General features: G+C 36.0%; 5 protein-coding genes and 1 pseudogene across 7 annotated transcripts; 4 read left to right on the forward strand and 2 right to left on the reverse strand.

The window, feature by feature from the left end:
• Positions 1-1,054: 1,054 nt before the first annotated feature.
• On the reverse strand, positions 1,055-5,185 carry LOC113690192 (14-3-3 protein 9). 3 transcript variants are annotated; one of them, XM_027208018.2, is made up of 7 exons: positions 4,925-5,185; positions 4,051-4,394; positions 3,826-3,913; positions 3,360-3,469; positions 3,126-3,274; positions 1,629-1,678; positions 1,055-1,512 (listed from the first exon to the last, which is right to left on the reverse strand). In XM_027208018.2, the coding sequence occupies exons 2-7, from the start codon at positions 4,362-4,364 to the stop codon at positions 1,510-1,512; spliced, it is 714 nt and encodes a 237-aa protein (XP_027063819.1). In that variant the 5' UTR covers positions 4,365-4,394; positions 4,925-5,185; the 3' UTR covers positions 1,055-1,509. The 3 variants fall into 3 exon arrangements, with proteins under 3 accessions (XP_027063819.1, XP_027063818.1, XP_027063817.1); XM_027208017.2 differs by having other exon boundaries at positions 4,051-4,410; XM_027208016.2 differs by having other exon boundaries at positions 4,051-4,357; positions 4,925-5,183.
• A 1,114-nt stretch (positions 5,186-6,299) lies between these two features.
• LOC113690272 (heavy metal-associated isoprenylated plant protein 28-like) lies at positions 6,300-7,083 on the reverse strand (annotated as a pseudogene).
• A 2,379-nt stretch (positions 7,084-9,462) lies between these two features.
• Positions 9,463-11,047, forward strand: LOC140007370 (uncharacterized). Its single transcript, XM_072050120.1, has 2 exons — positions 9,463-10,097; positions 10,331-11,047. Exons 1-2 carry the CDS (start codon positions 9,696-9,698, stop codon positions 11,045-11,047), a joined length of 1,119 nt encoding a protein of 372 aa, XP_071906221.1. The 5' UTR covers positions 9,463-9,695.
• A 1,926-nt stretch (positions 11,048-12,973) lies between these two features.
• Positions 12,974-14,401, forward strand: LOC140007777 (protein AGENET DOMAIN (AGD)-CONTAINING P1-like). The gene is made up of 3 exons (XM_072051044.1): positions 12,974-13,519; positions 13,951-14,022; positions 14,141-14,401. The coding sequence occupies exons 1-3, from the start codon at positions 12,974-12,976 to the stop codon at positions 14,144-14,146; spliced, it is 624 nt and encodes a 207-aa protein (XP_071907145.1). The 3' UTR covers positions 14,147-14,401.
• Positions 14,402-16,221: 1,820 nt separating this feature from the next.
• Positions 16,222-17,246, forward strand: LOC113688890 (protein AGENET DOMAIN (AGD)-CONTAINING P1-like). Its single transcript, XM_027206710.2, has 2 exons — positions 16,222-16,848; positions 16,924-17,246. Exons 1-2 carry the CDS (start codon positions 16,414-16,416, stop codon positions 16,933-16,935), a joined length of 447 nt encoding a protein of 148 aa, XP_027062511.1. The 5' UTR covers positions 16,222-16,413; the 3' UTR covers positions 16,936-17,246.
• Positions 17,247-17,974: 728 nt separating this feature from the next.
• LOC113688953 (protein CONSERVED ONLY IN THE GREEN LINEAGE 160, chloroplastic) lies at positions 17,975-22,153 on the forward strand. Its single transcript, XM_027206782.2, has 10 exons — positions 17,975-18,447; positions 18,967-19,016; positions 19,107-19,182; positions 19,283-19,378; positions 19,571-19,651; positions 19,736-19,827; positions 20,202-20,294; positions 20,807-20,875; positions 21,567-21,758; positions 21,865-22,153. The coding sequence occupies exons 1-9, from the start codon at positions 18,115-18,117 to the stop codon at positions 21,703-21,705; spliced, it is 1,029 nt and encodes a 342-aa protein (XP_027062583.1). The 5' UTR covers positions 17,975-18,114; the 3' UTR covers positions 21,706-21,758; positions 21,865-22,153.
• Positions 22,154-22,421: the final 268 nt, after the last annotated feature.

Here is a 22,421-nt window from a genome sequence, read left to right on the forward strand (position 1 = left end):
AAAGGTGCGCAGATATCGTAACAAAAATAAAACAATACATTTTCATCAATTTACACCATCTTTTATCTTGTTAATTTTGCTAATAATATTTAGAAACTGCGATCATATAAATCAATAACAATGTACTGAAAGTGATAAAAAAAAAAGCTAAGAAATTGTAGATAGAACGAAACTATACATTGCCATTAATTTTTACTATTATGTATCTTATTAATTTTGCTAATATAATTATTGCTTAGACTTAAATGAGACAAACTTCAGAGTAGATGGTGCAAAATGTTCAAGATTTAGAGTGCAAAATGTCCACAATTAAAGTTTAAAATGCAAAATGAAAATATGGTATCAGTTATCCTCAAGGAATTTATGGTACTTGCAGTAAAGTGTACATCAATCGGACATTTTAAAAGAAGAAAAATGAAAAAGTCTTCTGGAAAACATTGAAGGGCCATCGGAACAATTTAACGCAACGCCCAAGAGACGCCACAGAACTGATTTGGTGCCGTCAGGTAAATTACAGATTCTTCTGAATGCCAGCATTCCACTTTGAGGACGCATTTACCCCACCATTGATGTGAAAAGACGATGCATTCTGGGTTCATTTCTTGAGGGCCCAGATGTCTGGACAGCATATTGTGAAACAGAAGATTTGCCAATGTTAATGCTCTCTGATGCAGACCAGGAGACATTAAACTGCAACCGTTGATCAGTGTCTTGTCTTTGCTCGTTTAATGTTGGACAACGCAATTAACTGCAGAAAATCTAGAAGTTCAACGGTTCTGATTTACAGTCATGCATTCTGGCCATCATCTGCTTCCAGCATCTTTGTTTTGGGCAATCCATCACCTTTTTCAGTGTCTTCCTACATTTTCAGGTATGGAACATGGAGCGAAGCCACCTTTATATCTCAGTTTCCTATTACCATCAACCCCTTGCAAGTCTTCTCGTCATGTCTACTGGATCTTTTTCACATTTACCTTCAATCCAAAAGCAGCTGATTTACCCAATTGAAGAACATTTCCAGATCAGAGTTCCAACTCAAGTTGTTCTGTCCAACTCCATTAACATCAGGAATTTATTACCTCCATCAAAACACATGCTTGTGCATCTCAACAAAGAGGATGCAGGTCTCTTATTTAACTAAAACGTAAAAAAACCGAACCATACATAAGCTGTCCACGCATATGCAGAACTTGTCAATTGTAATGACATCGGATAAATGAAGTTTGAAAGGACGGACAGAGCAGACATCATCACTCTTGCGGTTGAGGCAGTTGACTGAAACCACACTACCTACAGGCCAAACAATGCTCTAAAAATTGGTACACAATTTGGGGAGGAACCCTCCTGGGGATTCAAATCAAACCACATACAGAACAAATTCCATGAACAAGCTATAACAAGACAACACAACACACATTTCTAGCGCATCCAATGACAACCAACAGTCCCTGTGCGTCTATCCTCTGCCTCCATCCCCTCTAATATTGTAGACTCGAGCATTCTGCTGCTTCACTGTAATGGACAGATGAAGTTTTTATGAAAACATTTTGTCATTAACTCAACTGCACATGCTTTCAAAGGTAAACATTGTCATTGTGTATTCTCTAAACAATACATAAACTACCCACCTCAGCATCCTCGCCACCTTTGTTGGCACCATCGATCTTCTGTGCATCTTCTGTAGGAGTAACAAAGTAAAAAAATTGACGATCAGCATGTTATTAGGTGTATCAACAACCTTTTGACCATTAATGGAGTCAAGTTTAAACAACAAGTAATGTCAATCAGTCAAGACTGGCAAAAACCAAATAAGTTTATATAACATGTAAAAAGAGACCCTTACAAGTCTGAGGTTAGTAGGGACTAGGGAAACGACCTCAAATTGAAAGGGCTGCTACCTCAGTGACAAAAATTCAAAGGCAACTACAAGGGGTTTCAAGAGAAATAATGTCTCTAGGCTTGAAAAGAAGATGGCAACTCAGACCAACCATGACTTAGTATATTAAACGTGAGAAACTTCTAATGCAAAACTTGCAGACTTTAGGAATCTCACACCATCAGAGGATTCCAAAGCACTGGTGCTCACCACATTAAGACCATCATCAATCAGGATGTGGCAGAAAATTCTCATGGCAAATGTTAGTTCATTTTTACCAGTCACTGTGATTGTTAAGAGCTATTGCCTGTTGATGGGTTTATTGAAGAGTTACAAGAAAAAAATTACTGTCGCACCTCTTTGGAGAAATGTGTACCTAAAATAAAAAGGTGGTTCAAGAATGTATTTGAAGTTTTGCAAACAACCAAGTTATAGTCAAAACAATCAAGAAAGTCTATTCAGGAATGGTTGCAAATGCTACAAACCATATTAAACAATGCATTCTCAGTTAACACAATCAGCCTAGTCTTACTTGCATGTTAAGTAAATGAATTTATCGTAGAACACATGATTCATTCGACAAATGTATTCCCGCAATTAGAGACATACTTTCTTCATTAAGTGCCACTCTTAAGTACAAAAGATTGACTCAGTAAAGGGAATCAAAGAGCAAAAAATTTTAAATGGCTGGTAATGTAAAAAGAAGTATGACCATTTCAATTACAGCTTTAATTTATTCAAAACTTGGAAAGACAAGGCAGGCCCATAGTATGTTAGAGACAAACAAGTTCAGTATAATGAAAAACCAATCAATGCACTTTTGGGGGTTAAAATAAGTGCCATCAATCGACTTCATAGCAATGTTGTCATATCATATAAATAACATTCAGATGCATCCTCCCTCCAACCAGTATATCAAAATTTAACGAAGAGAACAAAGTATGCAGCTAAGCCCTGACTTAATTACAAAAACTGCCCAGTATTCCCCTGACATTTTCTATGGTAAGAAACCTACATCCATATAGGACTGAAGAGTAAACCAAACCCTGTCTTCCAAATGGGATTTATGAAAACAAATGAGAATTCCGAATGTCAAGACAAACAAAAGGAAGGACAAGCAATAAAAGATATCCAACTGCAAAACCATGTAGCACTTAATAAGAGTCATGCACATATCAGAGATTCATAACAGCTTTTATGCTTACCAGTCATGCACATATCAGAGATTCATAACAGCTTTTATGCTTACCTGCATCCTCCGGGATATCAGAGGTCCACAGGGTAAGGTTGTCCCTAAGAAGTTGCATGATCAACGTACTATCTTTGTAAGACTCTTCATTAAGGGTATCCAGCTCCGAAATTGCTTCATCAAATGCTTGCTTGGCAAGGTGACAAGCCCTGGCATGAAAAATTATAGTCATAATCTGAAAAATCAACATGTGGACAGAGTAAATTAAATCAAATGTGATCGCAAACAACAAACCTCTCAGGAGAATTCATGATCTCATAATAGAAGACAGAAAAATTCAAAGCCAAACCCAATCTAATGGGATGAGTAGGAGGTAAACCAGATTCTGCAGCACTGGTAGCAGCCTGAAAGCATGTTTGAAAAAAAAAATAAGGAGAGAGACCATTGTTCAACCTTATCAAAAAGATTGGAAAGCAAAGAAAAACAGAATAAATACATCATTCAGGTAGACTACCAAAAGGGACAGGAAAAGGAAGTTATTGTTAAAAGTAATGACAAATAAACAGAGTCTCTCAAGTATCAGACATCACAACTTAAGCTTGCAAATCAGAAGATTTCAGAAAGCATTGGACATTATTTGTCAAACTGACAACCAATCAAGAAGTAAACGCACCACTTACTTTGAATGCAACATATCCATCCTCATCTAACTGACATGTAATGCACAAAATGAATACAAGATTGCAAGTGAATAATTCACCTCATATGCTTTAAGAGAAAGATCAGCAACCTCTTTTCTGTCATTACCAGTCTTGAACTCTGCAAGATACCTGTAATAATCCCCTTTCCTGCAAGAAATAGCTACTCTTTAGAGACATTCAAACATGCTTGCTTGCATACAAAAGTACACAAGGATGGAAAAACTTTGATTAAAACACCAGAAAAAAGTTATCAACCAGCAAAAAAACAATGTTCAGCCCCTCACATCTTATAGTAAAACACTGATGATTCCCCGGCTGTGCATGAGGGAATGAGATGCTCATCGATCACTGCCATGATATCGCTACAAATATTCGTCAGCTCATTCTCGACCTTTTGCCTATATTCCTTTATCCGCTTCACATTCTGCTCGTTTCCTCTTGACTCCTCTTTCTGCTCAATGGAAGATAAAATCCTCCAGGAAGCCCTCCGTGCTCCAATGACATTTTTGTACCCCACGGACAGCAAATTTCTCTCCTCGACTGTCAACTCCACATCCATCTTTGCCACCTTTTTCATTGCATCCACCATCTCTGTCATCAATTCACCCCAACTTTTAACTCAAAAAACCTGACAAACAGCTAAACTGAAATAGAGAAACAGGGCCTAAAAGTTTTGCATTTTACTTAAATTTTTATCGACTCACTTACACTTGGAAAACAGAAAATGCGGAAAAAATAAACAAAAGAAAAAACGTTAAGATCTTTTTCTCTTCTTTTTAGTTTTTCAATTCGTTTCAATTTCTCATAAAGACTTAATCTTTATGGTGACCTGAACGGACAGATAAAAGAGGTAGTTGATCCAATAAAAGAATGAAAAAAATCAAACACAAACATAAACAAAGCATTAAAAATAAATAGTTCAGTATCAGCAAAAAATAAGAAACTAAACAAAACCCACATATTATTTCCCACGAAAAATCCGAAAGACAAAAAGAATAAATAAAAATCAACATCATTTCAACACTGAGCCCACCATTTTCTACCAGAAACAACAGTAAATAAAAAAAATAAAAATTTGACAAACTTCACATAAAAATTGAGAAACTCAAATTCTGAATAAGATCTAAAGATAGTCAAGTTAGTGAGTGAAATTTTTACCATCGTAGCGCTCAGCTTGCTCGGCGAGTTTGGCAACGTAGACGAAGTTTTCACGTTCTTTAGCAGCTGCCATGGCCGATCTATAAGAAAATCAAAGGTTTTTCCACCTTCAATATTTTGTTTTTGTTTTTTTTTTTTTTTTGGTGGTAAGCTTGACTGGGGTTCAGGTGATGAAGTGAGAAAAAAGGCGAATTTTCTCTCTGTTGAGAAGTTCTTACTCCGCTTCTATTTTTCGGCAGACGGAAATAGAGTGAGAAAAGAGAGAAAATGAGGAGAAAATGGAAATACCTGATAAGGGCTTGTCAAAAGTTTTTGCTAATTGCAATCATCCCCTCCTACTATATCAACGTCTTATTTTTTGAGCATCTTAATTGGCAGTCAAAATTATATAGGAGTAATATTTTATTCAATTATGGTAAACTTTTAGAAAATTGCAAGAGAATTTTCCCTCCGAGAATGTGCCAATTTGGAGTGATAAAAAAGGTATCCTTTCTATTTATTGTATGTTCATTAATAAAAGGCATTTTTTTGAGTCTTTTCTCTCGATTAATTCTTGATTGAAGGTAGAAGTTTCTAGTTACAAAAAATCAATTTTAGGAGAACATAAAATCTATGAAAATCATTAAAAAAACCTCTAAACTAAAACAATGAACCATCAAATCTCCATTTGAACCAGTTTTTTTTCAGTAATTTAAAACTTTTTGAAAAAAAAATTACACTAAATATAGTTCTTCAATTTTAGCTCGACCGGTCTTTATTTATAAACTATTAAAAGTTCAAGACAAGTCGCTATGATAAGTTGGTTAGTATGTACAATAGGTTATTAATACACATACATATGAAACTACATGAGCCGTACAAGGTTCAAATTTCTTCATTTGTGTCCTTAATTACTGTTTTACAATCAATTCTAGCCCTACTCAAACATAACCCACGCCAACTTGTCTATATTTTTTATTAATTCCCTTGCTTTACCAAATGCTCCTACACAAAAGTCAAAAATTATTTGTTGGAATTATCATGAGCAATAGGAAATGTGTTGATAATTTGTTGACCCCTTTTTTCATTTCAGCAAAACAATAATCATACTTAATTTAGAGGGTTTTATGATTAATAATATGGGAATTTATGACTCCAGAAATGCTCCATGAATGCATCAACTTTGCTCGACTAGTTACTTGACAATGTATCTTGTGTAAAGTGCATATTTTTTCAAGAGAAACTTTTACCAAATAAAGCAAAGATAATTGGATAAATTCTTTCACAAACAATTCAATTCATTGCAATGCAAGTGAAGTCTCCAAATGGTAATAAATTGACTTCCCTGTTTGGGCTATGAAGATCAACCTTTGCTTTCCTTCGGTTGAGCCATTAATCAACTACAATTGTCCACAAATATTGCTCCAAAGAAACCGAAATTTAATTAATTACATGCAAAATAAATAGTAGAATAGATAAGATCTAACTAAACTTATTTTATCAGTGCTTTGGCCTTTCTGTATATCGTCTCGAGGATAACCAATTACATAATGGAACAACCATGAACAGATTCTTCACTAAATACCTCACCAACCCGGCTACCGAAAACGGTCGAATGTCCAAATTGATGACTGCTGTAACTACTAAAATAACCATAATCTTGGCTGCTATGATCATAGCCATGCTTGTAGTAGTTGTAGGAGGAGGCTGCAGGCGGCTGAGAGGTGGCGTAATAGGTGGCTGGACCACCACAACCGCCATAGCTCTGTGGATTGTAGACGGTGTAGTTGTGATTTCTGAGCACAGGATTATATGGTAATTGCCAGAGTTCAGCTCTTCTTCCAGTTTTTCTCACTGTCTTGAGCACTTTCTTCTGCTCAACCGATCCTGTGACTGTTACCTTTTGCATTGACATGTCTATTTCCACGTTATCTACTCCTGTTTCATCCGTTGACGTTCAAATGTCAACTATAGCAGCTTGAATGATGGGAAAGAAAAGCTGATCAAAGGGTCTTTTTTTTTCCCTCATTAATTTGTGTGTGAAAAGATAAATAAAGAGCTTTATAATTATATGTGTTGAAATAAAGAGATATACCTTTGAGGTTTTGGAGAGCTTTCCTGATCTTGCTGACACATCCAGCACAGTCCATATGAACTAGCATCTCTACGGTCTAAGGCATTAGGCACATGTTAAGCAATGAATCAACAATAAACTCATGATTAAGCTCTGCACATCAAAGAGATCTACATTAATTATAGGTTATTCATGGTAGATCATCATTCTTTTTTTCACTCGTTTTCTGTAATCACATTTTTTCTATAGAAATTCCAAAAGATAATAATTCAAGCGACACCCTAATCTGCATTCACTTTTTCTTTCCCATCATAACGTTTTTCAAATTTTGTAACAAATGGTCTTTATAAATGTTAGATGTACATGAACATTTTCATCAAACATATAAAGAAAGTTTGTATCTTTTCCAATCAAACAATGAAAAGTGCATTTATGCAAAGGCAAGAGGGAGAGAAAGTAAATTACCGTCATTTTCCTTCAAATATTCGAACCTTCCAAATGTCACTCGCGTTCGCTCTATAGATGTATATATAATTGCAGGTGAAAATCTATCTCTTCAAAATTTTCGACCTTATGATTACTATTGACAAAGGAACGAGGCCCTCGATCCTTCTATATGTAGGCGTTCTTTAATCTGAAGCTTAAGCAAGGAAAAAGTCGGTGTAGAGAAGGTATAAAAATATATGCAACTTGGATTGATTTTGTGGACATTGACTTTTATCAACGTAGATAACAAACAAAGATTAATATAGTTGCTTGAGTTATTCACAAAGTGTCTTGTTCAAAGTGCTTTTGGTGCAGAAGTGTACGTAGACCGCAAAAATGCATTTTGGAGAAGGAACGGACGGTAGAAAAGCACGTCGTACTTGGCAAATTCAGTTTCAGGAATGTACTCACAGCTGGAAAAGAAGATAAAACAAATAACAACCAAGAAGATTAAGAAATAGGTTTGTCCCTAATCCAGTACAATATTGTCTAAACATTAGAGAACTTGTCATTTTTTTTTTCACTTAAGGGTATCGCAACATTCAGCCAAACTAATCCCCCAAGCCGGATAGAGTCTTGTCTTAAGAAAACACAGCGAGATAGCACACGAAAATCAAGTCCATTTAGAGCCTTGCCAGCCCAGCAGCTAGGGACTTTATAAAAAAAAAAAAAAAAATTTTTTCCACTACCGGGCTGACACAGCTTAAAAAAAAATAAATTTGCCTTTTTGGTTGCCGGGCTGACACAGCCCGATAGCCATAAATTTGCATCACCTCTTGTCAGAGCCATAAACGTCCGTCTTTTCTTTTTTACAACGATATTCTGAGTAATTATCCCTTTTTTTTTCACTTGAAGGATATCCCAATTTTCGATCAAACTAATCCCTATGACCATATAGAGTCTTGCTCTAAGGACACAATGAAATAGTATACGAGGATCAAAATCGTGTAGAGTTTTACCCTAACGATACATAGTGAGATAGCACACAAGAATTGATCACAGAACCTGTTAATAAAAATCAGACTATGGAATCAGTCGTACTACTGCGAGAACTAAGAACTTGTCATTTGAGCTATCAAAATTTCCTGACTAATATTCATTTGTCCTAGCAATTCCGGAGCGATTATCAGTTTAGGAAAGATTCACTTTTATGGTCCAGAAAGAGCAATAGCCAGAGACACCAGAGAGGAAAGGAAAAGCATCTGACCAAGATTTTGAAAAAACACGTGCGAGTCACGTGGGGGCGACGACGAAACTTTTGGGAATTCCTTCGTTTGAGTCCGTTATGTTGAAAAGTAACATACATGAATAACTTGTGACATTTTTTAAACTCCTACGTTGTATACAACGCCAAGTATTTTAATCGTGATAATATATACAATGTTAGTATATATAAGGTAAATTTTTTTAAATATTTATATTATTTTTTCAATTTTATCCATAAATAGTAAAAAGACAATCATCAGGCCATGCTAATTTTTCTTTTCCCAAAGGTCAGGCCATGTTAATCTTGGTTCTGATAAATTAGAGGGGCAAATAAGAGTTAATGGATGATTTTTTTTTTCTCCTTGGTGTCCTTACTCAAGACTAGAATAAAATCGCTTTTTTCAAAATTTAAAGATTTTATTGCTTAATTTTTCTGATATAGATTATTCCAAATTGATTTTTGTTATGAGTTTGTTAATATAATAAATGGAATTGAGAGAACTTTACAAACTATAACAGGTATACAAACTATGAACTTCTTTTGCTTTTTCAATTAAATTTTGGGTCTGGTGGCGATAATAGATAAGGGACCAAGTTAACATTGCATATCATTTTTCTAACAATTTTTGTTACTCAATTTGTCATTACTTTTATCAATTGTCTTGGTCCAGCTGTTTAGGGGTTACATGATAGACATTGAGCTGGAGAATTTCATGAGGGTAAGTTATAAATGAAAACATTTTTATAAGGAAAGTCATAAACAACATCCTCATTGAAATTTTAAACCAAAGATGTTGCCCTTTATTGTTAAGATTTCAATGGCATACATTAACTTGTTAACCATCAGATTAACAATTTTGGCCTATGAAACCTGAAGAGATCATCTTTTAACCATCAGATTTTCATTGTAACAGCTGGCTAGGCCATACAGATTGAACTAGTTAACCATTAGTCCTCCTTGCCTGTAAAATCCAAAGACAAAATCCTGGGCAAACAGAAATCAGATCAGCTTGGAAAGTCAGAAAGATGGGGTTTGAAAGAGGAGAACAGGTTGAGGTGGTCATGGAAGACGAAGGATTCAAGGGTTCCTATTACCCTGCAATTATCATCTCGAAGAAGGGTACTTCACGGTACAAGGTGGAGTACACAACCCTCTTAAAAGACGATGAATCTGGGCCGCTGGAAGCAGTTATCGACGTCGATCAGCTCCGGCCGGTGCCACCTCCGATGCCGGTCATGGACTTTGATTTGCATGATTTAGCTGATGCATATGAGCACGACGGTTGGTGGGGTGGAATCATATATAAGAAATTTGAATTGGACTATCTTGTTTACTTCCCTACACTTGGAAAAGCACTGGCTTACCCTTCGGAGAAACTGAGGATACACCAGGAATGGGCCAATGGCAGGTGGACTTGCACGAAATCGGTACCCAATAAAGAAAAAAACTATCTAAATTTTTTTTTTGTCTTTCTACGTGAAATGTAGGTTGTTTTCTGATTGAGAAATGAGAAAAATGAAAAAGGGCCTAGCTTCTTTAAGCATGGCTACTGAAATTTGCTACATGGAGTTAAGTATTCATATTATTTGTAATAACCTAGAAAATCTAAAAATTCACTATGAACTACGAAGTAAGTTTTTTTCTTTCTTGATTCTAACAGGCAAACAAGAGTTTCGAGGAAAAACAGGCAAAAAAGAGTCCCAAAGGAAAACAGGCAAAGAAGAAAAATGTTAGCCTCCCAAAGCCAACAGTTGTGGAGTTCCAAACTGGACAAAAAATGGGGATGATCGAAGAAGAGGAAGGTTTTGAGGGTCCTTACAATTCTGCAAATATAATATCTATTGAGGGTCCAGTAGACGTTGAAGAAAAAACGGGGCAACTTTCCAAGAAAAAGCAGGCGAAAAGGAGTTCCAAAGGAAAACAGGCAAAGAAGAAAAACATCGGCCTTCCAAAGCCAACAGCTGTGGAGTTCCAAACCCGACAAGAACTGGAGGTGATCAAAGTAGAGGAAGGTTTTGAGGGTCCAGTAGACATCGAAGGAAAAACAGGGCAAATTTCCAAGAAAAAGCAGGCGAAAATGAGTTTCAGAGGAAAACAGGCAAAGAAGAAAAACATCGGCCTTCCAATACCAACAGCTGTGGAGCTCCAAAGTGGACAAGAACTGGAGGTGATGATAGAGAAGGAAGGTTTTGAGGGTTCTTATAATGCTGCAAATTTAAAATCTAGTGAGGGCCCATCTCAATATCCACTGGAATACAAGACCCTCTGGAAAGAAAGCAAGTCCGGACCATTGGTAGAGGTTGTAGGCGATGATCAGCTCCTTCTTTTGCCACCTCATGTTTTGGTGAGTTGTTCAGGACTTTCAGCTTCCACATGATTAGTTGCCCATCTTATATGCAGTCTTTTAAGTTGCACTGGACCTTCTGTCATGTTGGCCCTCATATTTGATAGTAAGAAAACAAAAAAGAACTAAAATATGAATATTTATGAAAAAAAAATAGGATAAAAAGTGGGATAGAAAATAAATCAGAAATTGGAACAGAAGATCTATTATACTTCTAAGTTTTGCCATGCATATTCATCACAATGGATCTTTGTTTCATCTCTTGTTCTATTTTTTATTCCACTTTTTAGTAAATTATTACTTCTCTTTCATAAATATTATATTTTAATTCTTTTTTATTTTCTTACTATTACATAATTTTGACACGATAAAAATTAAATACAACAATTTCAAAAAAAGCAATATATATGAGAAAATCACAAAATAAAATAGAATATGTATAAAAAATCTCACTTTTCTATGTATTTAATTTTCTGATTTTGTTAATTTTATGTATTATTAATTAATAGTTATTAAAACTTAAAAATAAAAAAATTAAAATATGGTGTTTATGAAAAACGAAATAACAATATTATAAAAAAATAGCACATAAAGTATAACAAAAAGATGTACCGGATACATTCATGCATCATATCCCATTGGTCCGCCTAGGTGGGAGCTATATGCATCATATCCCACCTTCTTTGAGTGAGATACCAAAAAGCGTAGCTTCTATAAGCATGATTAATAACGCTAACAAAAAAGCCAGACATTTCTTTCACACAGTCACATGTTACATTACTAAGAAGCTTATTAGATCCCAGGAAAAAGTTGGGGTTAGTTTCATATTGCACCCTTGAATGATACCTCCTTTTTCAATTTCGTACTTAAACTTTAGTTCATAATACTTTACTCCCTAAAAATCTTAAATTCATTCCCCATTACTGCAACCATCAATGGAATGTACAAAATCTGATAATGTAGTTGTTATTCTTGGTTAGCTTATGACTAACACTAGGGTGCCTTTGGGAGTTGAGGATTTGAACGGAAGAGAAAGGGAAAGAAGAGAAAGACTGATTTTGCTTTGTTTGGTAGTTTTAAGCAGGAAAGAAAAGAAAGGAAATGTGAGGATGAATAGTGACCAAAATGTTTCCTCTCAAATTGGAAGGAAATGGAGAGAGAGTTTGGAGAAAGCTTGTTAATTTTTTTAAAATGCCTATTTTGTGCCTTGAACAAATATTTAATGACTTTCATATCCAAAATCGTTCCACTAATTCTCAAAACTCGCAAATAACATAACAATCTCTTCTCTTCTCTTTTCTTCTCTCATAAGTCATAACTGAAGCTTTCCCTTCTTTTCTTTTCTATCCTAAACTCCCAAACTAAGCCAAGGGTATTCCATGAATACCCTTGAATGATACCTCCTTTTTCAATTTCGTACTTAAACTTTAGTTCATAATACTTCCTAAAAATCTTAAATTCATACCCCATTACTGCAACCATCAATGGAATGTACAAAACTGATAATGTAGTTGTTATTCTTGGTTAGCTTATGACTAACACTAAGGGTACGTACTCCATGAATAGAGTGACATTAATTTGATTACTTTTGTATATTTCTCCAAGGATTGAATTAAAATGGGATGAATATAAGATTTTAGAAATAGAGTGTTCTAAACTTTAGTTCATGGTTGGGTGTAATTAGAAAGTACAAAATAGAATTACTTTTCAAAGTTATATAAAAATTTAGATATATACAAAGATAAAGGGTGATACCAATGAAACTCTCCCTCCACTGGAGTTTTAGTAGTTATATACTCTCCATTTTCTGTAACAACCCTCAAAATCTAAAGGCCACCGTGAATTGATTCCTTTGGTTCTTCACTCTAACAGGGAAACAAGAGTGTCAAGGAAAAACAGCCAAAAATAGAGTATGAAGGACAAACAGGCAGCAACATTATCCAGAAAAAACGAGCAAAAATGAATTCCAAGGGAAAACGGGTACAAATAGAGTTTGAAGAAGAAACAGGCAAAATTTTCCAGAAAAAACCGGCAAAAAGTAGGTTCAAAGGAAAACGGGCAAACAAGAAAAAACTCAGCCTTCCACAACCAAAAGTAATAGAGTTCCAAGCTGGAGAAGAAGTGGAGGTGATGCTGAAGGAGGAAGGTTTCGAGGGTTCGTACTATGCTGCAAAAATACTATCTAAGGAGGATGCTTCTCAGTATAAAGTGGAGTATAAAACCCTCTTGAAAGAAGACGATTCCGGACCACTAGAAGAGGTTGTCGGCGTTCATCAGCTCCGCCCTTCGCCACCTCCTTTTCCGGTCAGCTATTTCAGCTTGTATGAGTTAGCCGACGTATATGAGAGCGATGGCTGGTGGGCTGGAATCATAAATGGGAAATTCCAGTCAGACTATTTCGTCTACTTCCCTACAACTCAAGAAGAGATCCCTTACCGCTTTGAGCAATTGAGGATGCATCAAGATTGGTCAGATGGCCAGTGGATTTCCTCCAAGGAGGCAACGGCAAGTCCTTCAAACTCATCTCTGATCTCCTTTTTTTTTTTTTTTTTTCAAATTTTTTCCTTTTACTTTCAAACGGAAAAGCATGAAATTGCAAATTCTTCTACAATTTATCTGGCTAAGGGTTGATCTCCTTGTCTAGGGTCCAGGATAGTCGAATTATTGTTTGTAGATCATCAGGAACATTTTCTTTTATTCTATATTTATTTTTAATTTTGTTGATTTTATCATTTTATGTTGTCATTAGTTAGAATATCATTTCACATGGAGGTAGGTAAGGTAGTCCATTAAACTTGTTACTACTTTATTTACTCTTTTTGGGTTCTTTTCTAGGCCACTTGATCAGTAAATTTGTGCTTTAAGTTGCTATTTTGGTGATTTCTTGTTGATCTGGTCTTTTCTTCTGTCATACTTGGTAAAACATTTCTTTTCAGGACCACATTATCAGTATCTCAGAGCCGGAAGGGAATACAAAACAAAACAGGACGAGGAAGATTAAGAATAAGGTAGTCGCTAATCAGCTAATTAATCTAGTAGGATGTTGTTTAAACTTAAAATAGAACTTCTGCTAGTCTAACCATCAAATCCCAAAGCTGATATTCGTCTGTCTTTTCACTTCTGCAGGCATGATGTATGGCTTAACAGCTGGATGAGGATAGACTCACTGAGGAGGCAATATATGAACATTTTTCTGATGAAATGCAATACCATACACAGACTTTATATGGAGCGACCATGATGAGAAGGGTTTAGCTTACCTTTTTTTTTTGTTTTGTTTTGGTGGTTGATGGCTTGTTTTGTTTCTTTTGATTGGCTGTATTAATTACATCCAATTGATGTCACATTTCTATTAGGTGAATTGAAATATATAAACTTGGTACTGTATTTAAGGGGCTTTAATACTAGTTTACCTATAATCATCATTTTTCAAGTCTCGTACCCAACTCCTCATCCTTGTCTGGATTGCCATTTTTTTAAAAAAAATTTTTAGATTTGTCGTGAGTGTATTTTTAATTTTTTTTTAGTTCACGTACATTAAATCTTTATACTACAATTTTTTACAAAAATTTTGGAAAATAACAATCCAAACGGGTTTGGCTTTTGAAAGGAAATTACTTCGAGTACAAATGCCTATCAAACTTGGTTCTCGAAAATAACACTCGAAACATATTTCCCAAGCCAAAAATTGGAATTACTCATCTTCTTGCTTAATACCCAAAAAAAAAAACTTCTTGTTTAGTTTGAATGTCAATCTTTAAAGTGCTTAAAGAATTTTTTCTTCTCTTGCCAAATGAGTAACGAGTAGCTAGAGTACGTAAAAAATCTAGGTTGTCAATCTCCAAAAGTTTAGGATGGATCAGGAAATTAAGGTGCTGTTTCTTGATCAACCATTCTCACTCTAAAAGTCATGGATGTCATGATAAATAAAAAACGAGGCAAAGAGAAAGTTATTTGATGAGCACCAAGGGAAAACCAGAAGCGCAATGTTGTAACCAGGGAGGAAAGAGTGATGCACATTTCCGTGTAAAAGTTTTGAGACAGAGAGCATTTAAGAGTGCACAAGAATCCCTCGACTCTAGTCAAGTGAAAGCCAAAAAAAAAAAAAAAAACTAGACCACTGTACAACTTTATGGATCAACTGATCTTACAATTTCAACTAAACTTAGAACCTAGAGGTTCTCATAGGCTTCTAATAGACTCCATAGAACAACCTTTTTTTTTTTAAGAAAAATTTGTCAGATTTTATGCGTTCCTCTCATATATGAAATCAATGAATTTGAGAATTTTATAGAGAAATTTGATAAAGAATTTAAGAACAATGGAGGGTTGTCTCTTCTCAAGTCTTTTACTCCTATTCTTAATGTTTTTTATTAAATCCTCCGTGCTTTTAATTAAAATTGGACAAAAAGGTCCTTCAATTCTGACTGAATTTACGTCTAAAATGATTAGAAATTCTTAAATTATGCATTTTTAATTGTTTAAGAGTCAGTTGGAAATAAAAGTTGAATAACGATGATAATTTAAGGGCATCTCAAATTTTTTACTCAATCTTTTTTTTTTTTTTTTGATTCCTTTACTCAATCCTACTACCAGCGATGCATCAACCTATCTAATGAACAGAGAAAATAAGAGGACTAAATTGATATTCAAGTGCTAGTTCCCAGTTTGTTCGTATATTTGGAGCTATCGACCAGCCAGCAACTACTCCTTGCATCATCTCTGCAATGCAAGTAATCAACACGTCTGCAGGCCTATCATTGTTCTGAAATAGCCCGGAGTTTCCTTCCAGCCACACATTGTAGAATTTAGCTCCCAATGCCAACATCCTGAAAGATTGCATGAATTCAGGTCCTCAGGTTCGACTCCCGAGCACTTCCGTATTGTGATGCTTGGGGCGGGCTCTCACAGCCTGAGAGGAGTGGTTTGGCCGATTCAGGTGATTCTGGCCAGGTTAGAATACCTTCCAATCGACAAAAAGAAAAAAGAAAAAAGATTCCCACTAAATACTCGGTCAATCAATGTTAACTCCCCATTCCAACTTCCAACCAAACCCCCCTCTAAGTAGAAAAAGTAATACCATTCTAAAGTTTCCTACTTCTTCTTTTTTTGTTTTTTTCCCTTTTGCTGGCAAGTTCATCCACCCACTAGCATTTCGTCTTTATTCCCCAACCCCTACTTTTCTTGCTGCCTCGTGAATTATGATCACGACTGACAATTCATGTAAGCTGAACTAGGAAAACTCACATTTATGATATCTTAAATGACTTCATGTCGCTTACAATTATTCAAATCCTATAACTTGTTTTTCTTTAAAGTTTGGAATATATTTAGCAGCTTCCATCGTCGGATTCATATATATACTCCTAGTTGCCCATTAGACAAGAAGCAGTACAGCCATGGCATTTCACAGAGGTGATCAAGTTGAGATCATGAGCAAAGAAGAGGGGTTTCAAGGCTCGTACTTTCATGCAACAGTAGTCACAAAACTTGAGATGGATGAATACATAGTCCAGTTCAAGACTCTCTTAGAAGATGATAAGCCTGCGCCTTTGAGACAGGTGCACACGTTGGATGAAATAAGACCAATCCCACCTGAAATTCCTAGGAAGAAATTTTACGTGAAGCAGAAGGTGGATGCATACGAAGGTGATGGATGGTGGGTAGGAATTATTACTGGTATAGAGGAGGCTGAATCTGAAGAGGAGTTTAAGTATACCGTTCGCTTCCAAACTACAGGAGAACAGCGTTCTTTCAAGTTGGAAAATTTGAGGGTTCATCAGGAGTGGGTGAACGGTAACTGGATTTTCTCCAAGAGAGGAAGGAAGAAAAAGGTATGGAATTTCATTCGATCTGTTTTCTTCGATGATGTATTTTATTCTCATTTGTTTGTAATGCGACTGTCGCAGGGAACAGCCTAATGATGAGAAGATTTTGGAAAAATGAAGAACCATGGAATTAAGCTTTGAGTTTGAAGAGAGAATTTATTAACTTTGTAATAAGTACATACAATTTGAAGCTACCGGAGAAGAGGGTGCTTGTAAGATTGTAATTGGTTCACTCACTTTCTGGTTTATTAGCAGACAAAATCCAGTGGTCATTCTAACTTTCGAGCAAGGTGAATGGTTTGCACGGTGTCCTCGGATAGGATTTCTCTTGACATCTTTTTGTATTTTCTTCAACATTGTCGTGTTTTAATTGACCTTAAATCTTGCTGGTGTGTTTTTCTTGAGGAATTGGCTTCGTTTTCTTGGTTATAATCCAGTACTAAGCTCATACCATTCTTTTTCAAGATTTATAATGTTTTATCGTGTAGATTAATGGCGCATCACTAAGTTACATAAATCCTAATAAACCTAAATTGTTCATACTTTTGTATGACAAATTATTAAGTTACATAAATTCTCAAACTGCCAATTTGGTCTCAAATTTTTCTAGACCTCAACTAGAGAAATGTGACAAAATATTTGTCATGTATTTAATTCAATTAACGTATTATTTTATCTTAAAAGCTTTAGTTATAAACATGTAAAATTTGAGAGATCAAACTTCAAACGTTCGAAACTAAAAATGCAGGCTCAAAACTTTTTGGCTAACGCAAATTTAATTTTATCCGTTAGTTTTTATGATTTTTAATCAGTCATTCTACATTTCTCTAAAATCGAAAATTTTGGAGACTAAATTTTGTTTTAGCCCAAATATTAAGGACTAATTTGATGCATAGACCAAATATTGACTGCTAAAACGGTGGATGGAAGATTATTTAAAATATTATTTGAAATAATTAGTACCGCACTTTTGTTGTGTGTTGATACGTACGAGATAAAAAAAAGTTGATTAAAAATTATAATTGTGGCAAAAGTAAAATGATATTTGAAAAACATTTAATATCCAAACACGGCCTACACGCCCTGCTACTTTTTTGCTATGTTGAAGAGTGTGTAAGTTAAATAGCGGCCATTATTTGTTCGTAATTTAAAAGCCCTGTGCATAATTCATTCCCGGAAATATCACAGCCATCTCTGATCAAACTACCGGTGCTCCTTCTCTGACGTAATCACGTTTCCCTCCACCAAATTACACACACAACACACAGCACAATGGCGGTAGTGAACTGCTACATCTCCTTAACCTTATCACAAGATTCCTCAGCAGCAGCACAGCCAGCAGCTCGAAGTCCAAGAGAAACCAAGATTTTGCTGCCAAAAAAGAAGCCTCTCAAATGGTCTACTGGGGTGGCTCCAGGGGAGTGGGGCGGCCCACCAACTACGTCCAAGCTCAGGAAGTACTGGGGTGGCCAGGATGAGGACCCGCTAACTTCTGATGACTTCATTTGGAATAAAGATTTCATGGGTCGCATGAAAAGGCTCATTGAGGACCCTGCTGATGGTGTTGGGAATTCCTCATTTGACCCTATTGCCTCTCCGGCAAAGGTCCAAAATTTTTAAATTAATTTGTTGTTTTTTGGTTATAATATGAGCTGGGCTTGTGTTAATTTTTGTTATTTATTAATTTCTGTGGTTGAATTTTGAATTCCTCATTATTGTAGGTGTAGGAGGATATGTCTAGTGTCCTTTTTGTTCTTCTTGAAGGCTTTGGGGTTCTTTATTTCTTGTTGACATGTCTGATATCTTGCTAATTGAACTTCGTTGTCACTTACGATATGGCTAACATAGGATTTTCCCATTGTGAATTTTCTAGAATTCTTCTCTGAAATGATTGCCATCGCCCCTCTCTTTGTTGATTGTAACGGTCGTTCTGAGGTTGTCTGGCTTCCAAATTGCAGACCTCTCTCTGTTTATTTGTCATGATTTTTTGTCTACTCTGGTATTTACCATGGAGCTCAAAGTCTAATTTTGTAGGCCAAGAAGATATAACAAGATAATCAGATTTTGCTTTGTACTTCATATGGTGTTTTTCTAACTTGCTTGCATATAATATATGTGAAACAGGGACAGTCTTCTGGATTTCTTAGCTTGAATAGGGTCATGAGTCTTGACAGGTACGATCTTGCATATGCTTCTTCATGAATTGATTTGCTTCAATTGTCATATTCACCGTTCTATGACACGTCAAATTTTTTTTCATTTAGTCTGGAAGTTGACTTGAGCAAGGAACTAACAGCTCCTTCAAAAGCTGTAGTAGAAGAACAAGTTGAGGAGACTCAAGTATGATGAAAATCTATGCTTTCTTGCTTTACTGTTTCTCTGAGGTAGTTGTGCTGTTGCATCTACCCTTCAGTTCATTTAAAGATTTGATGGCCTTCAGGCTAATGGTACTGCATCACGAAGATGGAGACCAGCACCAACACGACGTGAGCAAGAGAAGTGGGACAGAGCTACCAAGGCTGCAACAGGAGGCAGTGTATGTTAGATAAGCTCAGCTACAGTTGAATTTTTTCTCATTCTAGCTAAGAGTCCTTCTATTTGCCTTAATTCTTCCTCCATTGACCGTGAAACCCGTATTCCTTAGGGATTAATGTTACACTGAAAAGCATAATATTTAACCAAATGTGCTTTTTCACATTGAAACCGAGTGGTTCATCTCAATCTCCAGGATGTGATGTTCCGGGAAATTCGGCGACCAAAAGGGGATCCAGAAGTTTTGGCAGCTCAGTCAAGGGAGCAGTATTTTAAGGTGTGCTGTAACATCTAATGGCTCCATATGTTTCATGATCTTTGAGATCAAGAGCCTCCAAGCTAATTCTGCTCAATTTTGCAGTTGAAAAAGAAGTTGCAATTCCTTACTCTAGGCATTGGTGGAATTGGTGTACTCTCGGCTTATATATCCTATACTCCTGAAATTGCTGCAAGGCAAGTATTTATGATTGTTATTTTCATCTTTAGGGTATGAGTGGTTCTCCCTCGCAATATTCAGGTATATGGTTGAAATGTAGTTTAATTTTTCATGCGAGATTTCTGACATGGTATGAAAGACAACGTTAGGGTTAATCAGGAGTTCACTGTGTGCATATTGTTCTTCCAAATTCTTTTGTTTTTTTGCATTCTTTGATGTGACTATCGTATTAGAGTCTTACCCTTTCCAACCAGAAAACTTTTTCCTTCCATTCTGTCTTGGAAAAGATGTGTTTATTATGAAAAATTATCTTTATGGTGAATATATAAAACAAGTATGTGTGAAATTTTGTGAGTGCTTCTAATAAATGTGATATTGTGTTCTCAATCAGCTATGGTGCTGGACTGCTTGGCTCTTTGGCTTATATGAGGATGCTTGGGAAAACGGTGGACTCCATGGCTGATGGAGCAAAGGGGCTTATCAAGTAAACAAATCTTTGTTTCATTTTCATATGACTTTTAAGCTAATAACTTTGGCTATATATGCACTATATTCTCCTTCCATTTGCAGCTGTGCAAGGTGTGGATGATTTTTTATGACATCCAAAAATTGTACATACCTTTGAAGATCCAGTATTTAAAAGTTACATAACCCTTACATGACAATGAGATCCTGGCAGCAAATAAAAGAGGGGGGGGGGGGGATAGACAGGAGGGAAAATGGTTATTTAATGCTTCAAAATTGTGAAGGGGTAATGTTGAGCTTTCACAGAAAGTCCATTAGTCTTCAGCTCATAATGCACTAAAATTGCTTATGTAGAAAGCCTTCAGGAAGTTGAATTATGTAACTCTGTGGGTGTCAATTTTCTGTTGTTTGTCTTTATGTTCTAGTCTTGGTCATCCTCGTCTAAAGAATATGCAACACAAAAATCATCATTTTCGTGGAATTTGGAGGCATCTGGGTTGCACTCAACTTGGATACATTTTTTACTTGCAGGGGAGCAGTTGGGCAGCCGAGGCTCTTGGTTCCTGTTGTCTTGGTCATGATCTATGATAGATGGAATGAGTGAGTCCTTTTGCTGTCCTAGTGTGATAATTTAGTTGCATTATCTGTTATCGGTGCTCCACTTAAAAGTGTTTGTCTGTTTTAGCCCTCCTTTAAATTGCTTCTTCATTGGATCTTCCATGCATATTGCCTTCTTTTGTAGGTTATCAAGAAGTATCAGAAAAGGCGATTTATGGTTCTTTACATGAACACTGTTGTTGTATAATTGTTAGTGGAGAAAGTTATCCTGTGTTCCAAATAACTGCATCTAATGAGATTCACTGGCTTCCTAGTAGGAAGCTTCCAATGGTACTCTCCAGATACGGTTAGGGGAAAAATATGTAGCAGGGTCGCATATTAGGAACTTCTCTATTTAACAATCTCCTTCATGTGATTGTTTAAATGCTGAAATTAGTTAGATTGTGTTGGTGAATATGCCTCAAATCTTTGATTGGAAAAAGTAGTGTGACCAACCTTGGAAATTGGAGGTCCCAAGACCCATTCATGCTCTCCCAGCCAAAAGAGCACATATTGATAACCTCATGGGTGAAAGAAACAAAAGTACAATTTGTCAACCTTATCGAGCTTGTTCTCGCACATCCTTCATACTCTTTATTCTTGTCTGTGCTTCATGCAGCACCGAGAACTCTTTATTATCTCTGTCCAAATCCATTTCCTGTCTTGTACACTAATCCGAATCTGCTCATTACAGGATTTTAGTTCCGGAATATGGTTTCATGCACCTTGAATTGATACCTATGCTAGTGGGATTTTTCACTTACAAGATTGCTACCTTTTTCCAAGCTATCGAGGACACATTGACTGTCTCTGGAGAGAAAAGACAAGCTTAGCATGCAATAGTCTGCTACTTATACTCCTGTCATTCTTGATGAAGTTTATAGAGGTGTGTATAGCGGAAAATACAGTTTACCTGATGGAATCAAATTTCTGTGGACAGAGTTATTCCCGAGAAACTGGCATTAATTTATTAGTGTTTGCCTTGTTCACAGATGCCAGATGATTATTTGTGAAGCTAGAAAGAAAACTACTTGGTATATTCCATACAAGGTGGGGATCATCAGAGATAGTGCTCCAGATGTTAACAATGTGAAACTCTATAGTATATACATAATTTGTGCATCTGGTGGACATCCAGAAGTCGAAAATCTTTCTGCTTACACTTGCATCTTGTTATAAAATTCTTTTATGCAGAAGAACTTGCATCTTGTTGAGAAACAATATGTTACCCTTTTAACAGATGCTTGTGATTCGATATCTATTGTTAGAGATTCTTTTGTCTGTTCGCCTTTTCTGCACATATGATGAAATCTGTGGTTGGTGCTGAGAACTTGTGGATGAACAAAAAAAATACAAAAACAAAAAAACAAAACAAAAAGGTGGTCAGTTCGTTGAATTGGTGCGACTCAAAAGATTCATAAGAAAAGATCCAATACAAGCCTTCAAAGTCCAAACCCATGTATTGCAAGCGATTTTCGCCTCCAAGGTTTCAGGACTGAATTGCAGTTAATCAGGCTTACCATTGACTCTTGCATTTTCTCCTCTCTTT

The sequence above is a fragment of the Coffea arabica genome, chromosome 5c (genome assembly GCF_036785885.1).
Source record: "Coffea arabica cultivar ET-39 chromosome 5c, Coffea Arabica ET-39 HiFi, whole genome shotgun sequence".
In the NCBI taxonomy this organism is placed as follows: Eukaryota; Viridiplantae; Streptophyta; class Magnoliopsida; order Gentianales; family Rubiaceae; genus Coffea; species Coffea arabica.

Excerpts from the sequence above, each read along its gene's own strand:
- LOC113690192 (XM_027208016.2), bottom strand. The coding sequence starts at position 4,997 with ATGGCAGCTGCTAAAGAACGTGAAAACTTCGTCTACGTTGCCAAACTC. Across the intron at positions 3,914-4,050 it reads TCAGTGTTTTACTATAAGAT|GAAAGGGGATTATTACAGGT; the intron begins GTGAGGGGCTGA and ends TATTTCTTGCAG. Across the intron at positions 1,679-3,125 it reads TGATATCCCGGAGGATGCAG|AAGATGCACAGAAGATCGAT; the intron begins GTAAGCATAAAA and ends TTACTCCTACAG.
- LOC140007370 (XM_072050120.1), top strand. The coding sequence starts at position 9,696 with ATGGGGTTTGAAAGAGGAGAACAGGTTGAGGTGGTCATGGAAGACGAA. Across the intron at positions 10,098-10,330 it reads GGTGGACTTGCACGAAATCG|GCAAACAAGAGTTTCGAGGA; the intron begins GTACCCAATAAA and ends TGATTCTAACAG.
- LOC140007777 (XM_072051044.1), top strand. The coding sequence starts at position 12,974 with ATGAATTCCAAGGGAAAACGGGTACAAATAGAGTTTGAAGAAGAAACA. Across the intron at positions 13,520-13,950 it reads TTTCCTCCAAGGAGGCAACG|GACCACATTATCAGTATCTC; the intron begins GCAAGTCCTTCA and ends ATTTCTTTTCAG.
- LOC113688890 (XM_027206710.2), top strand. The coding sequence starts at position 16,414 with ATGGCATTTCACAGAGGTGATCAAGTTGAGATCATGAGCAAAGAAGAG.
- LOC113688953 (XM_027206782.2), top strand. The coding sequence starts at position 18,115 with ATGGCGGTAGTGAACTGCTACATCTCCTTAACCTTATCACAAGATTCC. Across the intron at positions 18,448-18,966 it reads CTATTGCCTCTCCGGCAAAG|GGACAGTCTTCTGGATTTCT; the intron begins GTCCAAAATTTT and ends TATGTGAAACAG. Across the intron at positions 20,295-20,806 it reads GGAGCAAAGGGGCTTATCAA|GGGAGCAGTTGGGCAGCCGA; the intron begins GTAAACAAATCT and ends TTTTACTTGCAG.